The 18,666-nt window shown below is 41.5% G+C and overlaps 1 protein-coding gene across 3 annotated transcripts in view; it reads left to right on the top strand.

Moving 5' to 3' along the window:
* Positions 1-18,666, top strand: part of LOC136778948 (protein O-mannosyl-transferase TMTC1-like) — a 120,244-nt gene that overhangs the window by 11,393 nt on the left and 90,185 nt on the right. Inside the window, exon 2 of one of the 3 annotated variants that reach the window (XM_066736166.1) lies at positions 468-594. The exons of the other annotated variants lie outside the window; for them this stretch is intronic. Coding sequence (XP_066592263.1) covers positions 468-594 — 127 coding nt within the window. The remainder of the gene's footprint in view (positions 1-467; positions 595-18,666) is intronic. 3 annotated transcript variants of the gene reach the window in all.

The raw sequence follows: 18,666 nt of genomic DNA, 5'->3' as shown, positions 1-18,666 counted from the left end.
TGAAACGGAGCGTTTATACGGTTCACCAGCTTTCATGCCACAATTACGCAATTTGGCACCTGCCTAGCCACTTTCTGGAGGCTGTAAACCGGAACAAACGCATTAGCCGTTACGAAGCTTGCTCATAATACGTTCTATATGTATACATATATATATATATATGTATATGGAGTAAACTATAAGGAGACAAGGAGTAGCAGTGGATAGTGTCAATGGCAATAAGGGAGACGGTGAGAAGTAAATTGACCAAATCGTAACTGAACAAGCATCGGCTCGGCCTTGCATACGTGCTCGCTTCGTTCTTCGTATACGTGTATATGTACATATGTATACTATATATATACATAGGTATATGCAGAGCCATATCGTCCCATCTTTCCATACACAGCCCCTGTCCTGCATCTGCTCCGAAGCAAATTGTCTAATTAAGTGAAAATTAGCAACATTGCGGTCGTTGGTATTTCCAGGAATTTTGGTGGGCCATCGCAAGTTGCTCTCGTCAGTTACGCCTGTAATTGGCACGACTATTAAACTGTACGTCGCACGATACATATACAGATGTACATCACATATATGCACTCGTCAAGAGTCGAGGTAAGTCAGAAGCATACGTGTCGAGCGAAGGTTTCGGTACGCAAACGCGGTACGTAGCGAATTCGTTCGGGAGTGGTCGTAAAACGTGCAAGAAATTACGTAATAGCTGGCTGGCATCGTTAAAGGGTATTCGTATAACGAAGCACGCTAAGCTTTGCCTCACTTGCCGAAGTAGAGATCGCATGGCTTGATAAATGGTGCACACCTCGCGAATTATGCAAGCACATGCTTTCTGTGCTCGAATTCTTAGATCGAGTGACCCTTGAATTTTCGAGATATTTTTTAATTCCCCTGCGCAGGCAGCGTGATTTAATCAAACATTTTCATCACCGCGAAGCAGCTTTACAATATTGTTTGTGCACGAGTGGAACGAAACGAAACGTGAAAAATTTATGATTCGAGCGCATGCATGAGAGACAAGACAGGTACCGTGCCCCCCACGTGTTTGGATTTTATTGGATTTTCCTGGTTGTTACGACCGGGAGCAAGGACCAACAGGCATCCCATCGTGCAAAATTTTAGATAGCCTCGGGCCTGCCAGTACCGCTTATTTTCTCTCAAAGCTACAAGCAAATTGAACAATGGCTTGTACCAAGTTATGACGCGCTCCACGAAATGTCGAGAGATTCTGCCTTTGAAGCTGCAGTATCGCGCCGGATGGCTATCGATCCACCTGCAAAAGGAGGAACAAGAATGGAAAGTAGCGCTCTAGAGCTGACATTTTGCCAAACTAGGTGTCGACGTACGACACGCTCGAGGCTCACCGGTACCCGATACCTCGCGGTATTCCTCCCGCGGACATTATATTCCAGCTAACTGACCCACACCACCACTACCATCGTCCAGATGATCACTATTGCTGATCATCCAACTTATATGTGTGTATATATACTGCGTGCACGTGCACACTCCGCAGTGCGATGCACGACGCGACGCAACCTGCACACCGCACACTGTACAACCATTCTCTCATCCCCCTATACACCTCGTTTCTACGCTGTTTTACGCCGATCCTTTATCTCCTTGATTTATGACGTTTCCATGTCGCTCCAGCTGCACCGAGAATCATTCGCGCAGTAGAGACCCAGTCAAAAGCAGTTCAGTTCGCTTTCACGAAAACCGCCTCATCATTTTTTCTCCTCCTCCTTCTCCTACTCCTCCGATATGCTCCTTTTTCTCCTCTTTTCAATCCTTCTCCCCCTCCCGCCATCCTCCACCTAGCACCAAAGCTATACGCTACCCACGATCGATCACCCAACGGCAACTCTCCGCTAATTTAAAACGCGCCCTTTCATCAGGAATCTCTGCGATGGGCCAAAGAAAAATTTGCTCGTAACTATGCAGCCTTTGTCACAATAAAAGCAACTTTTACGACGGATCTTATATTTTCTTCCTAGGGATTAATGTAGTTTTCTCTCTTCAAAAACTGCCAAGAGATAAGTCGACTAGATTTGTTTATGCATGCTTTACAACGCTGCTCCAGTAGCGTAAAGTCAAGATAACACCGTTTTCACACGTAAAGCTTCAACGATTAATAGAGATGATAACGCTGTACACATGAAACCCTTCTTGAGAAAACATTGTTCCACCCGATTAAAATTGAAGAATCTATCTAATCGAGAATTGTCTTTTCTATATGATAATGCGTATATATATATATATATATATATATATATGTACATAGCGCTGGAACGTAAAAATAGTTGACGCGAAGAGTGAAATTGGCATTATTAATTAGCGAGCTTGATCAGTTTATTTATGAGGTCGCGTTGATCACAAAGCGGATGGGTACAGTCGCAGCAATGAGATAACGGCTGCAGGTGCTGATGTTACAAATTTAACGAATAATCAAACTGTCGCTACGCTCGTGCGCGATCAATTGTTATTAGAGGCTATTATAATTGCAACGGGCTATACTATGCTATGTACGCGTATATACATATATATATATATATATATATATTGCGCAGTTTAACGCAGCAGATAAAATAAATCCTGGTCATGGTTTTATATTTTCGCTTGCTTTTTTAATGATTACAGGAGCAGCTCAATTTTACACGAATATACGTGTGTTATCGCGGATACCCCATAGGCAAAAAATTACCGAGCTAGAGAGATTTTTTGCCGATGATTTAAAATTACCCGAAAGTCTCTTTCTCCCAGTGTATTGCGAGAAGGTGGCGTCGATCTTAGATGATACACAAGATTGACAAATCTTTTTTTTAAAGCAGCAAAGAGTAGTGAGAATCGATTTAATATCAACGAAGAAGAGAAAAAGGATCAAGGATGGAAACGGAAATAGTAATGGGAAGAAGAGTGGTGTCGAGGGGGTGGGTGGGGGTGGAAAAGCTTGGCCGCCACGGTTGGCTGGCTGATTTCTCTCTTTGCGAGTAATTAGCCGTCCATCGCCGGTCTCAGGGATGATCCACGAGCTACCCTGCCGGAAGAAATTTTCCTTTAAGAATCGCGAGCTTCCTGCTCGAGAAAGAGATGCGACTCTGTGAAAATCGCGTATATATAGTATATACACCTCTGTTAAATTATTTTCGCCTCATTCTCCTATTCTATCTTAACCACCATCTAATTCTTGCCGAGTTTACCGTTGATGAGGACGTATTACGATGAAATGCTTCACCGTTGGCTGATCTGTTGCTATACGGAATATACCGCGTAGACTTATATACACATGCAACAGTGTACATGTGTATATATATATATAGGTAGAGCCGTGCGCGGTCGTGTGCTTGATGAATCGAGTCCCCCCCCCCCCCCTCCCCTACATCCCCATTCTCTTTTCCGCTCAACGTTTCTTCTAGCCCCTGCTTTGTCTATTATATCCATTCTTTCTCCCGTTTCTTCTACTATAATTCTGCGGTGAATTTCTGCGACAGGTCTCTCTGCCTCAGACTCTTTTCGTCTTTCACAGTGGGTATAATTGTTCCCCCCCAGACCTCTCCCCCCGGAATACCTCGATTCTTTTCCCAGATTCTCCTTCGGGGATGAGAAAGATCCTTAAAGATGCGTCCTTGCCTAATCTCGAATTTCTTGAAACCTCGCAATTGATCGTGGCATTTTTTTAAATTATACAGACTATATTTGTCCTCTCAAGCTCTCCGGACTTTAAAAAACAAAACTGAGAACAAAGTATTTTTGACAAAAGATGCTTCAATGTTAAAGTTGCAGCGTTCGAGTTGATCTATACTTACAAAGTCCCATAAATTTGACCTTGAATGTCCTTGTGGATGAGGTTACGCGAGAGTCAACCTTGTATTCGTAAATAGAAAAATACAGTATTATCGTATAATCTTGTAGCTTATTTTGAGAGCTTTCCAAAGCACCGTGTACAAAAATATCGTTTAATCCGGTCGTTCGCTGGATATTAACATCTAAAATTACAAACACAGGAGAGCAACAACTCGTGTGCAATTTTGCACGAAGCTCTGTATCGAGAAACGATTGATCGCCCGATTGTTTCCGAGGTCTGGGAATTTTAGGACACCCTGTACATGGAAGAAATGGAAGTTATTTTAAAAAAAGAGCGTATCGTACATGGCTTGATTATGTAACGGTATCTCCCATGGGTGACAGTCTGCATTGAGAAAGGTTTTTTCGTTTCGCGGAAACAAACGATACGCGTCTAGAATTTCTCGTGTGAGTGGTGCAGATAGTACAGTATGCATGCACGTATGTAGGCGTGAGGCGGCAATTGCAGTGGCGACGGTGGTGGCTTCGGCTACGTCGTCGGCGTCGGACACTTTAATTAACTTCTGTCGATGCGGAATAACGCGCGCTTGCGCGCTCTCACACTCTCGCAACGCCTTATAAATAAGCATGAACCGGAGCCGACGCAATGGTGATGGTGATGGTGGCGCGCACATAGGGCGCTCGCGCTGGTAGTGGTGCCACTGTTGATGCTGCGTTTGATAATTTTCACACAAGCAGTACGACGAGGTGGTTTTGTATCATTTGCGGATTATTTGCAACTGCTTTTCACCGGCGAAAAGCGTACCAACACGGAAAGTAATGCAACGTATATTTGCGTAGAAATGAATAACAAACCGTTTGGTGTTAACGGAAACCAGCGGTGACAATAATGAAACCCATTATGTCTAATCGTAACCAGCGACAATTTGTTTCCCTGACTGCTATTGGACTAATAATTTGACGGATGTATATAGTGTGTGTATATATATATATATATATATATATATATAGAAACTTTGGCCAAACTCGTTAAGCTCTGCTCGTGAATTCTTGCTGAAATTGATCGAGCTAAATAAACAAATATTAAAAGTTGGGAAGGATGGAGGAAGATTGGAGAGGAGGAGGAAGGAAGGGAGAAGGTGGGTTAAATATTCAGTTTACGTGGGGAGGAAGAATCAGATGTGATTCTATTTTGCTTGCAGGAAGCTGGCTTCCAGTCAAATGAAATAATACTTGGCTACCGCGGTAGAGTCAGTCAGCGGAAAATAAGGTGGACGTAAAAATCACAGTAGAGACGGAAGATAGCTTGGTAGCATGGAATGAGGCTGCTTGCAGAATCAGGAAGGAACTTTGGTAGGATGTAAGCATTTTATTAGTCTCCGTGGCCCGTACGGGCTGTACGGTTGGTGCCCTCTCCTCGCCTTATCTCGTCTTGTTTCGTATATATATATATATATATCCAACATTGTGGAGGGTTTTTTAATGCTCTGATTAACTCTGCCAGTGAATACGTCTCTCTAAAAACTGAGAAGCTACATCGAAGAAAGGAAGATCCTCGTTAATATTAAATCTACGATGGATAGAGCACGAAAGAATGGCTCTTTTTCGCCAGTGACATTTTAATATGTCAACGTTTTCACGAACTTTCCAATCTCTTCGTCCTTCATCCATATTTTATAAAGTACACTTTTGCCCGTGAAAGTCCGATGGGTAATACAAAGGATCTTTATGACGCTAGCCGTCTTTTATTACTCTTTACAAAATTTATTCCAAATTTCTGGTAGTGTGCGCAGGAGTCCACAGAGTCCTTTGTCCTTCATCCTCTTTTAACATCTCGCGAAGGAAGAGAGACGTGACATTTTTCATGGTACCTTTCAGCTTGGAAATAATTGCAAACATGAAAAAGGATTATTTTATAGCAAACTACATATTGTATATGTAGAGGATATACATATACATGGCGCATATAAGAATGAGGGAAAGTCGCGAGGTGAATCTTTGCTTGTAATTTGAGATGGAACGACTAGGGATGCTTGCTTATTACCACTGAACGGGCTAAGCTTGGTACATACACACATACAAGTTGCAGCTGGTATAGTTATAGCTGAGAGGTTGTAGCTTCCGCGTTGGGAGCACCCTACTTTCATTTTGCGACCTTTAGATGCGATCTACTGGCTTCCCTTACGACGCCTTGTCGAATAACGACATTTGCGATGTCTGCTCGCTCCATCTTCCACCAGAGCATTATGCTTATTTCTAAACTAACAAATCGCCAAAATGCACTAGTTTTCACCGCTCGTGATAAATGATCGTAGCTAAAACGGTTTTCTCATTTTTCCAGCCGGACTCGTTTTCACATCTTTCCGAATGCTCGTTACGTTTCATCGTGTCTATCGTTGTCTAGTAGTGGTAGTAGTGTAGTAGCAGTGGTATATACAGTAGCAGGGGAGCAGCAGCAGAAGCAGTAATAGTATAACAGTACATAAGCATTGTGCAGTGTAGTATCTAATAGCTTTGCGCTCTCTTGCATTTCTTCCACTAAGCAAACGACTTTAGCAGCGTAAATCCATTAATAGAGGGATAAATTGCACCTCGTCGAATACAATTGATGCCCTCTGAATGTGAGTAATGCGCTTTTGCTAGAAATAATTTGACAAGCCTGCTTGAAAATTGTCGACGCAGATGTTACATTTGCGATTATTTCAAGCATTTATAAATGCAGGTAGATAAGCCCGTAATGAATATTGCGATAATTTCAATTGCTGCATGCAGGCTTGGAAAATCAAAGCTGCGTAATGCTGGCTGAAATATTCGATTTTGATTCGATCGAGGGAAGTTTGAAATTATATTTTATTCCAGGGGAAAATATATAGTGAAAGCTCGGTGGATGATTGTGCAAAAAGTATCTCTATATTATATGGTATGTTACACTCTACATTATAACTATAAATATTTAGCGAGCTGACAGACTGGAGCGGGGGATGGGGATGGGTTGGTATATAGAGAAGGAGGCCATGAAATAGTTGGATCGATGCATCTGCGAATGAAAGTGGTGTTGGTGGGGGGTGAGTGGTTAGCTAGAGTGATAGACCGCGCGAGGTGCATGAGAAAATTGAGCTTCTATAACGATAGACAGTGAGAATGCACTCGGCTGGCTCCTTTGGTAGGCAGGGCAACCCACTTTTTGCCTCGGGTATTTTTTCGCGGATTAACTCGCATGTGCAATTACATTAGCGTACAGAGTTAACCGCTAGGCCATGGAGTATTACCTGCATCCCCACCCACACAGACACACACACACACAGACACAGCCACACGTGCAAAGTTCCCAACAGCTATTAGCAAAATGTGAACCTTCTATTGTTGGCTGAGCGAGAGGAATCCCCCGCACACATTTTTGCACGACTCAAATATAATCAATAGAATTTATCTGGCTAATTTCCAGAATAAAGGGACGAGGATGCAGGCTCACCTGATGAGCGAGAAACACGACGACGCTTCTTCCCCCTCCCCCTCCCCCCCCCCCTTTCCCCCGATAAGCTCCCTCTTCCGCAAAAGATCCACTTTCCACATCGACGCTGCGTAATTTATGAACGGAGAACTTTATCCTATTTGGCGTACGGGATAATTTATTTCTCATCTCGTCTCTCATTTAAGATATAACGATGCCACGTATCGAATTTTATCGAGCATCGAAATCGCTACGCGAGCTAACTAAGAATCGCGAACAATCCGCTTAATTGAAAGCCGCAGTTTCATAATGAAGATTAATGACTGCGACAGGACTCTGGCTGATTGATCACTTGGAAGAATAGCTCTACTTTTTAATAGTTTTCTTCTGAGCTTTATAATAATGGCTCCAGCCTACCAAACCAAGTTTTCTCGCTCACGGTGAATGGCTCTTTTAATCCCTGAAATATAGTGTGAAATGGTTCGATGGTTATTGGGATATAATAATGGTAATTTTGGCTTCTCTCGCTCTCCGTGTACATGTATATCTATATATTTATATGTATAGGTTTGCAAATATTTGGAAGGCTTTATCCAAGTGTAGTCAAAAGGCACGTAGCTGACTATGCACAGGATCGCTTATTGTGACTGGAATAAGGTTTCCTGTGGGAGCCAGGGGTTATACGACCCCGTTAAGTCATCGTCGTCAATTAAGGGTAATCGGTAAATTGCTGCTCCCTCTCTTCTATCCAGGTCTCTCGCTCCTTCTTATAGCCAGTGGCCTTACTCCCATCAGCCGTGCCATCCCCATTTCTCCAGCAGCTTTCGGAGTAACGACTGAAAGAGTAAAAGGTATAAGGGAATGAGCGCGACGAGGAAGATACGGCACGAATTCTGCTTCTGCTTCAGTGGCATTTGCATGTATTAAACCTATCTTGCCATCTGCGACACCATCTTGTCGCTGGAGCTCGCGCGCTTCAGGATTCAGGTCTGCTAAGTGCCCCGTGAAAGAGAAACAGAGGAAGAAAAAAAGTTCTGAAATACTGAAGATGGCCAGCTTTCTTTAGCCTCTTCCCTTGAATTCATTGAAATGTATGGCCCAAGCGTCACTAACGAGATACTTGTTTCTTATTGCTCGAGTATCATCGTGTCTATGCATAACCATAAGCTATATCAAATTATCCACTTTTCCCAAGTTATAGATTTTTCTTTAAACCGTTAACAAGAATCTTTATTCTTATCTCCCAAATCCAATCTTTTCCTTTAATTAAGTTACGGAGTCTCGTCGACAGAGAGCATCCATTATGCTAAAATTCGATCTCTCCAGTTTATCGTTACACAACGGGACTATAGAAACCTGCATATACGTATACACCTGTATACGTATATATATATATATATATATCAAAGCTAAAATACGGCGAGTATTGCGCTTCTGAAGGAATTCAACCAATGGCTATTCGTTATAGATATAATAACGCGATAAACCATGATTATTAATAGTATTATAACGTAAACGTGAATAATTAATCATTGGTAAACCCATGGAAAACAAATACTTTTAATTATTTTACAAGCGGCGATAATTCCGATTATATATATAGAAAGTAGTATGCATGTAGTCGATGCGCTTTTAAAGCGATTAAAGTTATGGTATAACGGGCCTGGATCGATAAGTAAAATAGGGAGGGAGGGAAAGGAGAGGCAATGAAATTAGTAGATTTTTTATTATCGGGAAATAATGTTTAACAAGAGAGTAAGAGGGTCAAAAGGTCAGAAGGGGTGGGGCTTGCGATAAATCTCGCGGCTTCGGGTCTGGTTTCATCCTATCCTACTGCTGCGCTCGTGGAGCGCTAGGAGGCTTGAAAACGACTTGTCCCGGACCGGAAAAGAGAAGGAGGGAGATAGGGGTGTAAGAGGAGAGAGAGACGGTGGTGGTGGTGGTGGTAACGATTTGTATTCGTCAGAGAATACGCCGACGCCGTGTTCTGACGCTACTCCGCATTACTTAGCGGAACTGACGCGTCCCTGGAAACTTCATCCTCGTTACCATTCATCATATTAATAAACCAAATTCCCTCTTTTGCATAGGAGGCCTTCATTCCAGTCGTTATATCTTAACGTTAACTCGTCGACTTAATCACTCGATACTAAAACCCATAAAAATAGTGGTCTGACTTATTTATGGTATACATCACTCGTTAGCAGGTGTTTCATTTCACATTTATAGCGTAGGTCGTTATAAATTATTACCGTACGGATCGCGCAGGACGATCGAACGTCGACGGCTTAATTTTTCTTGGAATAGCGGAAAGCTGGCGGCTGGGCTGTTGTTTATCCGCGTGTCGTCGAGCGATCGTGAACTGTTTTGTTATCTGGCAAGGAGACACTCGGGCGTCACCAGCGTGTTACGGCCATTCGATCGCGCACGAGGCTTGATCGATCACGCGTCAGCTCCTTTCTACGGATTTATACGGGGGGGGGGGGGGGGGGCAGGAGGGAAGGAGCAACGGATATATCGACCATGCAGGCGTAACCGCGCGCCAGCTTCGAGAAAACTGGCCAAAGAAATATATATATATATATAGAGGAAAGTATAGGAATAAGTTGGATATATAGGGGGAACAGGTGAAAGAAGAATGAGAAGAGGAGGGGAGGGGGGGGGGGGAGGACGAAGAAGAAAAAGGCAATAAAGCATCTTTTGGTCGACTAATACTTTAATACGTCCTCGTTTCTGGATAGAATCGATGAAAGTTACGAGATACCAGTCAGTGCTCGCGGTTGAGTTTTACGAGCGTCCCTCAGTCGCCGTTGCTGCCACCCGTCGGGAGTGCCAAGAGGAAAACGCAATTTCTCTTTTATTTCTTTATCCGCGAAACGCGTTACCTTGTATCTCCAAAGCTCCTCCGAGCTAAGAAAGAAATAAAAGAAATTATTTTCGTTCAACTTTTACTCCATTCCCTGCCGCTTTATGAAGTTTATGGATTTGTCGAATTGCTTAATACTTTTAATTTCCTTGGAGAAAGAAGCGACGGTGCAGAGGAGACGCTAGGCTGGACGCGTTTCTCGAGAGAGATTAGTTGCGTCGGGACTAGAAAGCTAGCTGCTTCTCTAAGTGAAAGAACAGTGAAATGGCTAGGAAGGATGATTGATCGTTTTACGACTGCTTCACAGGCTGACCCCTTTCTCGGGGGTTGCCTCTCGCGTCTCTCTCTCTCTATATATATACAAGTTAACCCTTATACTCGAAACCCTCGGTACTATACAGCAGCCAGGATATACTGTTCTTTGACACTGGATATAAGCCTGTGCTTAAAAACTTTTGCAATCTTCCCCTCTCGGATTAAAGCTCGAGGCGTGATTTCGAAAATTTCAACGTTTAGCAAAGAAGCACCTGTTCCTTCCACACTTGCTGATTTATCGTGTATCAGGGGAGAGAGAGAAATTACCGCGCAGGAACCCTATGAAAGCAATTTCACTCGTCATGGAATTTAAGTCGGGATTACGGAATCATAGGAGAGTATAGCGTTTTCGCCAAGGAAATTTCAATGGAAATTTTTGGATGAATCAGGCAAGTATTATTCTTTGCTGCTTCTTTCTTTCGCAGCTAGACAGAATATTACAAGATGAGTGTAATCTGCCATTGTAGCTGGACGGGGGAAGCTGGATGAGGAGACTCGAGTCGTGCTGGGATGGGGGATAGAATGGAAAATAGAGTGTCATTACTCTTACGTTCTGGCAGAGCTTTGAGAAAAGGCAGCGGCGCTGGATAAGAAAGTGGCTATTGTTGCAGAAGCTTGGCCCGCAGATCGGTTTAATTCAGTTTCAGGCTGACGCAATCTCGATTCGTTTCCCGAATCGCTATTAAATTCTAAATTTAAGAGCTATGCGAGAATTCGGAAAATTCTCCTGCAAAGCATCAGACTTAAAAGGCTTTTCACTAAAATTGTTTTCCTTCGAATAAAACGATTTTGAATTCTTTCGAGTTGACTGCCTGTGCTGCTCGTTCTTTTAATTTCGCAATCTTCGGCTCTTTCATTCGAGCGTGATAAGCTCGCTGCAAGAATGGCGTTACGAATTTCTCCAACGTTTGTTACCTTTGCCTTGCGCTAATTCTTTTGTTTCGCTGTGATTTTTCTTTCAATCCTATATATATATATATATATATATATATGTATAGATATATATATATAGGTACACACATGGTACACCGGCGAGTGATGAATGATAGTTGCCAGTGGATAGCCAGCGATAGTCATGGACGCTATCGCATAATTAATATTTCTGAGCCTCTATGCTCGAAGGAGGAGCAACTGTATTATGTATACTTCGTGTGTATATGTGTGTGGTCTCCTATATTTTTTACCAGGTTTATCGCGTGTTCGGGGAGCAATGGCAAAAAGGTCTATTCGACACGGCAGCCAAATTGCTTCTTTCTTAGAACAAAACCAACTTTCACCCCTGCTTTTACTGTCTCTCTCTCTCTCTCTCTCTCTCTCTCCTGTGGCTGATGGGATAAGATTTGCATCGGCACATCATGAATATAAGGGATATACCTTTCTGAGCAATGAACCATGATTTTCCCGTTAAGTTACGATGCGATGCTTGACACGGAGGGTCGAGCATCTCAACCCTTTTCACGATTAGATACGCGCCTTGATTTCCAGATTGCTCGCTCGTACTTGAGAAAGCTCCTGCTCCGATACTCGCTGTATTTCATCGTGGTTCCTCTTGAGAAAACAACAAATAAAAATAGAAAGCAAAGTTCTCTCCCCTTTCCCGTGTTTTTTTTTCCTTCCTACTACAAGCTTAATCGTTTTACAAAGTTTTTTATTAAGAAATATCATCAAATCTGAGAAGCGAAATCAAATTTCCTGCAAAGAGAAATAGAACTTCCAGCTTGTGCTAAACTTTTGGGGAGGGGGGAAAAAGAAAGTTTAGCTGACTCTCTTCGTCGATCGAATCAAATTTCTTGGGAGGTCCCAGTGGGAGCTGCAGGTACAGGGTAGTAGCTTCGGAGTTAGCGGGACCAGTTGAGAAAATAGCGAGCGCCAAGCGTGAAAGCCTCGTTTTCTGTCAACGAGTGTCGCGTGCAGAAAGGACCTGCTTGCCGACGAGTGGAACAAATTGCTTCATTCCTAGAATCTGCGACACAATTTTCCATACCGCAATGAACTATGACGTTGTTCATAAAAATGCTTCCGCGATAGTCACGCGCTTTTCTATCTTTTCCTGGTAACGAAACAATAAAGAAATGAAACAAAAGGAGAAAACAGAGGGTGGTGAATGTGAGGTCGGGTGGGAGAGGGAGAGGGAGAGGGAGAGAGACTTTTAGTATTACATCCGTTGAAAGGTAGAAAAATCACAGCTGGACGTTGCAGCCTTCCTGATTTCGAGGGGTTTCCCATTGTACTGCGAACGACCAGTCATTTTTCCCTGAAGCCCTCCACTTCTCTCATATATTGACAATCTTGAATGGTGCGTTAGTGAAGCAAGATTTCGTGCTATCTGCGACTTGTCGTCCGCTTTTATTGCGGCAACTCAAGTGGCGATAATACTTCAAGTATGTGCGGCTGCTGCTATGTTATTGTACAACTCTCTGAATTCAACTCAACGTATACACTATATACGTATCCTGCGAAGGAAAGGATAGTAATACACTTTTCTTCGTGTCCTTATCTCTTATATCCATTACTATGATAGCTATCAGATTTCCAATCAATCAAACCTAGCTATCTTCCAACCAATCCTCCAAAGTGTTTCTCGATTATACTACTCGAATTCTCGGTAGAATCATTTGCAGTGACCATGACACATTGGACACGTATCCTTTTATACCGTGTGCGCATTATCATCAATTTACAAGTGTGATAAGAGAGTTTAAATTATACCGAATGCAACGTCAAATGTGCAGAGATACGTGACAAATCCATAGTCATGTGTCGTCTACATATTCATGTCCGTAGCTAAGCCATTAAAAATCCTCAATAATGCGCTGCAGCATGAGAAAGATATCGAAGAGTCGAGTCAGCTTGAATTAATAAAATGTACGCCCTTAATAGCATCGTTCCTGTAATTGCATTAATTAAGCTGGCTGCTTAATTATGTGCAAAAAGATTAATAGTGCAGCTATTCCGGTCCCTGTAATGATTATGATGTCTAATAGAAGACAAAAGGAAAAGAAGAGATAGGAACGCGTAAAATGATAACGACACGGAGAAAATATTAAAGTAAATTTTACTGTGTATGTCCACAGTTCTAGTGTCATATCTTTATACATTCTAAGGAAAAACGACTTAATTTCAGTGCTACTTAAAATTTCACCCTGTAACTTTTACGGAGTAATAAGTGTTTGAATATTGGATAGAGTCAATCTGTGGCGAAAACTTAGTATTTTTAAGCTTTTACTGTGAAACGCAGTAAAAATGCAAGTAGGTCTATATGCGAAAGCTACATTCAGCAATTTTAGAAATTAAATGAAGATTACAGTAGCTTTTACTTAGGGACTACAGTAAAATTTTCTATGCTTTTTTTTCTATAATCAGTGCTATGTACAGTAGGTATATTCACATATTTTTATAGCATCCTTGTGCTCTTGAATTTTTATTGTGTGTGCTTTAAAATTTACTAAAGTGAAAAGATATAGCAACCGACGTGCACATCCATATAATAACAGTAAAGTGAGAATGTGAAGTATAGCACATATGCATACTATCAACGTTATATATCATTAATTTTTGTAATTTTCAGACCCCGCTTTTCGCATATATATATATATATATATATATATATATATATACACACAATTACACATTCTCACTTCATTGTCATTTTGCTGGTGTATATATATGGTCCCTATACGACATCATTGTAAAATACAGTAAAAATTCCTGCTTTTCATCAAATTTAACTGCAATATCCTCTGCATGGTCAATGCTGTACTTTTATGAAAGCTGTAGAATTTTGATCATTTTGAAAAGTAAATAAATTAATTACATTATTATAATGCGTCGTTTCACATTTAAATATATCAGTTTTAACATTCGTTTTCGTCATGATATATCCATGTCGAGAAAAATAACCAAATATGTTTCTCTCACGTATCGAATTCTATTGCCATATTAAAATTCTTTAATATCTGAAATATTAAATAAAATGTAACTTGCTTCTGAAATTGTACAGTGCGGGGAGGCGGTACAAAGTGGATCACTTAAGGTTTACAGATCAAGAAAACTGTGATTTCAATTAATAATGATAATATTTAGGGCATAATGAGTTAGGGTAATTATTCAACTATAACGCGATAAAACATTCAGTATCGTTTGACATCATAATTTCTTTTCATATAAAATATAAAAGGAGCTTTTTTGTTCCGCTTTGTCCTATAGATACGCCTAAATCAGGTCAGCATTTTGGACAAAGTGAATCAACTCTATTATAAACCATAAAATTCATTTGGACTATACAAATGTTACCAACCACAGATGAAGAAAAATAAAACATTTGATAATTTCGTTGAATATTATAATTTTTTCATTATATTTTTTAAATTAACCGATAATTAGCATTAAAGTTAATTACATTAATGAACAAGGTTGTAAGTTAAACCTCGTTTCTGACAGAAACCACAAAAATAAGGTCGTCTACCGGTGTAACTAGTACAATCTCTGTTAGCCCAATTTTTACATTCCCTACCTTGTGTCCAGTCTTTTTTCGGAGGATCAACGTACACGTCACCACAAGTAATACAAAAATATTATTCTACGGACTCTGTTTTCGGGTTTTCATTTATTACCTTTTGCATTATTTCTTGGCTCCAAAATACTTCATTAGCTTTCCTTGCATATTTATTGATCATCTGTAAATGATCCAATCACAATTATTATAACTTGCCTGACCTGCTTTATATCCAAAAATATACTTTTTAGTTAAATAATTGAAACTTTGGCGACAATTCTTCAGAATAATTCATTTACGTATCATTTTAAAGTTAAATAATACTGGTTCGAATTAGTAATAAAAGAAATACGGTTTTCGAAAGATCAAGTTAAACTTACCTTCCATATTTTTATTGGCATAGACAAAAGTAGATTGATTGCTGAAATTTTGATATAATCCGTTTTCCTGAACGAAATGTAATTAACTTAGACTCATACACACTACACTGGTATAGCCAGATGAAAATATTTGCACTAATTATTTAAATAACAGTGTAAGACCAATAATAACGTCTTTTAGGCGAGGTACCCGTTTTAGGACGTATTCCCCTATATATATATATATATATATATATATATATATATATATCAGTAGGCACATACACAACGAGAAGGGACACACATGCATACTTTATAACACAAGGCGCTTACTTTTTTATAACCGTATAGTATAAAAATCTCGAGTCTCGAAATAACTGGAATCTTTGAATCATGCTACTTAGTGGGGAATTTTTTGCAGTACAATGTGAGCATAATATTGAAACGAGGTCTGGGTCTCGGGAGTGCGAGTTTAGGTGAGATCAGAAAGGAGGGTAGAGGAGGGGGGGGGGGAGGAGTAGGAAGGAAGGAAGGAAGGAGAAATGAATTCTGCTGGTGTTTTATTGCACAGGGAGTAGCGATAAAGCGTAACTCGAACGGTATCGAGACTACGTGCAAGGTGGAAGCTCGGTTTGGGGAGGTTTGGTGAAAATGAGGAGCCAAAGGAGGTGGAGGGGGGAGTTAGTCGAGACAAGAAGGTGTGGATGAGGGGCGAGGGTCGAGAGGCGGAGGTGTTGGGTCGTCTCACGGATACTCGCTCGGCAAGAACGAGCCGTCTGGTTCTTGACACGAACAAAGCTTGCAATTTCGCTCCTTACCTCTCACGTTTCTTCTCCTTCTTCTTCATTGTGTTCTTATTTCCCCCACCACTTTCCCTTCTCTATAGGACAACGGCTGGTGCAACACCGTTACGGAAAATAAGGTGCACTTGTCACCTAGTGATACCTCTGTCTGTCGCCGCCGCAGAGAGACACCAGTTAGAGAGAGACTTGCTAGCCTGCCTTCATGCGTTACAAAAGCTTCTCGCTGTCGTTCGGTTTCGCGCTCTCTCTCTCTCTCTCTCTCTCTCTCTCTCACTCTTACATGCCCCGTGTGTGCCGTGTATCCCGTATTCCGATCTGTAGTTCGATATATAGCGCGATGGCCGCCGCTACCGCCGCCACCTTGTGGCTCGTAGCGTGGATCGATAAACCGCTCGGATAATGTACATCTATCCCGGGCTCGTTTTCCTGCCAGTTTCCCGGCGAGACAAAGTGTCTCGGTCTCTGCAGGCATGCAACGTTCTTACGAATCACTGATGATCGCTCCATATTCCATCATCCCTTAACCAAATCAGTGTAACCGACGTAGGAACCTTGTTGAATAAAATAAATATGTATCTTCTGGTGTAATTAATGATGCAAAGGCAATAATTGATATGTGCTTTGTGCAAGGATAATCTACCTGGTAGGAGAGGTGGATTCTTTTTTAGAAAGCCCGAGAGAAATTTTCTTGCTTCCACCTGAACATGAATAATGGCGGTAGCAACAAGTGAAATGAAATCAAGGATGATCCCGGAAAGTCCACTGGGAATAGTATAGATCTAGAGAGGAAACGAGGGGTGGCGATGAAACGGCCAGCGAGTCAGGGCCAAGGATCGTAGAGATGGAAATTCTTGCGAGGTCCAATGCGAACGCAGTGAACCGTTGGTGGGGAAAGAAATTGCTGTGAAAAGTTTTAATCGCTATTTAAATCTACGTCTCTCGTTATGTCACCTATATACCCAGAGACGCGGAGAGTCACGTAGCGCAGATATGTCCACTTTCGATCTATAAAATTTCAGGAAATGCGAAATTGCAGTTTCGGTCGTTTAAAAATAGTCCGAGAGCAGAGGACGCAGGGATGATGAGGATTTTCGAATATCGACCTGAAGTTAACAATAAATGTCGAGATAGAAGACTTTGGCGTATAAACCGTGGACGACACGTCATTTTTCAATGCGCGAAACGCTCGATATGTGTCAAGTACTGACTTTCAATATGGCATTCGTCCATGAGAAAAGCTCTTTTGGTTTAGCAGGATACAGCTACGTGCAGCATGATAAAGCGTAAAATTTTATGCATTTCGAAGGGTCCTAGAAAGCATCACGGTATTTGAGCACGGGATGTAAGACAATGGGAAGTTCTTGAGACTGGAGACTCGAGCAAGTTGTTGCATAATGAGGCCGAGCTCGTTTCGCATGGCTGTGGGTCTTGGGGACGAGAGGCTCGAGGTGTCCAGGCAAGCAAGCTGGACGGGCCTTGTCTCACGTGCGATATGGCAACTTGACAGTTTAGACCTCTTCAACAAATGACATTCATTAGAAAGAGTGCTCGACGATAGGGAAAAAGCTGCATCATCTAATTCTACCACACGCGTAGTCATTTGTGCGCGATATACTTGATCCTCGTTGATCCATAAGTTTTACGAGGAAAATAGGAAAATCTCTAGTGTCTTCCCCTGCTAGCTTTGTATCCAAGGGAATAAAGAGGCTGGGCTTAGGAAAGGGAACAGATTCTCGACTTGAGCTGCCACTACGTAGCTATAGGTACTTCCTCCAAAGTTTTGTTTGGAATTGTAAAATACTTGCTACTGTGCAGCGGACAATGGTGGAAACTTTGACAAAAATTGAAAACCATTCGTGGAAGGAAGCTTCGCCATTATATGGAGAACTTTGACAAATCTCCTCTTTTATCCATTAGTTTTAGGCCTCGAATATGAGAGCCATCGAGTCTCTAACCTCTCCTCATTCGATATTTATCAATTTAATGTGGTGCTTTAATTAAATCCTGTTCGTTATATTAATTCATGGTAAAATAATGAATATATGAAATGATTGATCTATTAAATAATAATTCATAGCGGAATGGCTGTCAATATAATTTATCGATCGTTATTACTAATGTAGTATATTGCCAACTAATCATTCATGGCTGAGTGATGTTTTGATATCTTTCATACTAATTGATTGCGGATATTCGGAATTTGGTGGAGGGGGCGGGGGTTTAGATAAGCGACAGAGATAGATAGCTGCATAGATATGGATGGAAAAACAATGAGAGAGAGAGAGAGAGAGAGAGAGAGAGAGAGAGAGAGAGAGAGAGAGAGAGAGATGGATGAAAATACGACAAGTTTTGAAAAGTGTTTGTTATGCAGCTAGGCATTTTCATTGCTCGTTATATCTGATCCCGAGGTGTATTTCAATTCAGTCAAAGGTAGCACGGTCTCTTCTGTTTCATATGGATACGCGTCGCTCCCCTGAAAGTCCCACGGGACGTAGGAAGGACATAGGCAGCGCGGAGACGTTTAGTTCGGCGTAGCACTTTATCCCTTAAATACCCAGAGGTATTCTTCCCACGGAATT

The sequence above is a fragment of the Prorops nasuta genome, unplaced genomic scaffold (genome assembly GCF_024137725.1).
Source record: "Prorops nasuta isolate Cenicafe-Biocafe unplaced genomic scaffold, Cenicafe_Pnas_1.2 PNAS00015, whole genome shotgun sequence".
Taxonomy (NCBI): domain Eukaryota; kingdom Metazoa; phylum Arthropoda; class Insecta; order Hymenoptera; family Bethylidae; genus Prorops; species Prorops nasuta.
This window is presented reverse-complemented; position numbering and strand designations above follow the sequence as displayed.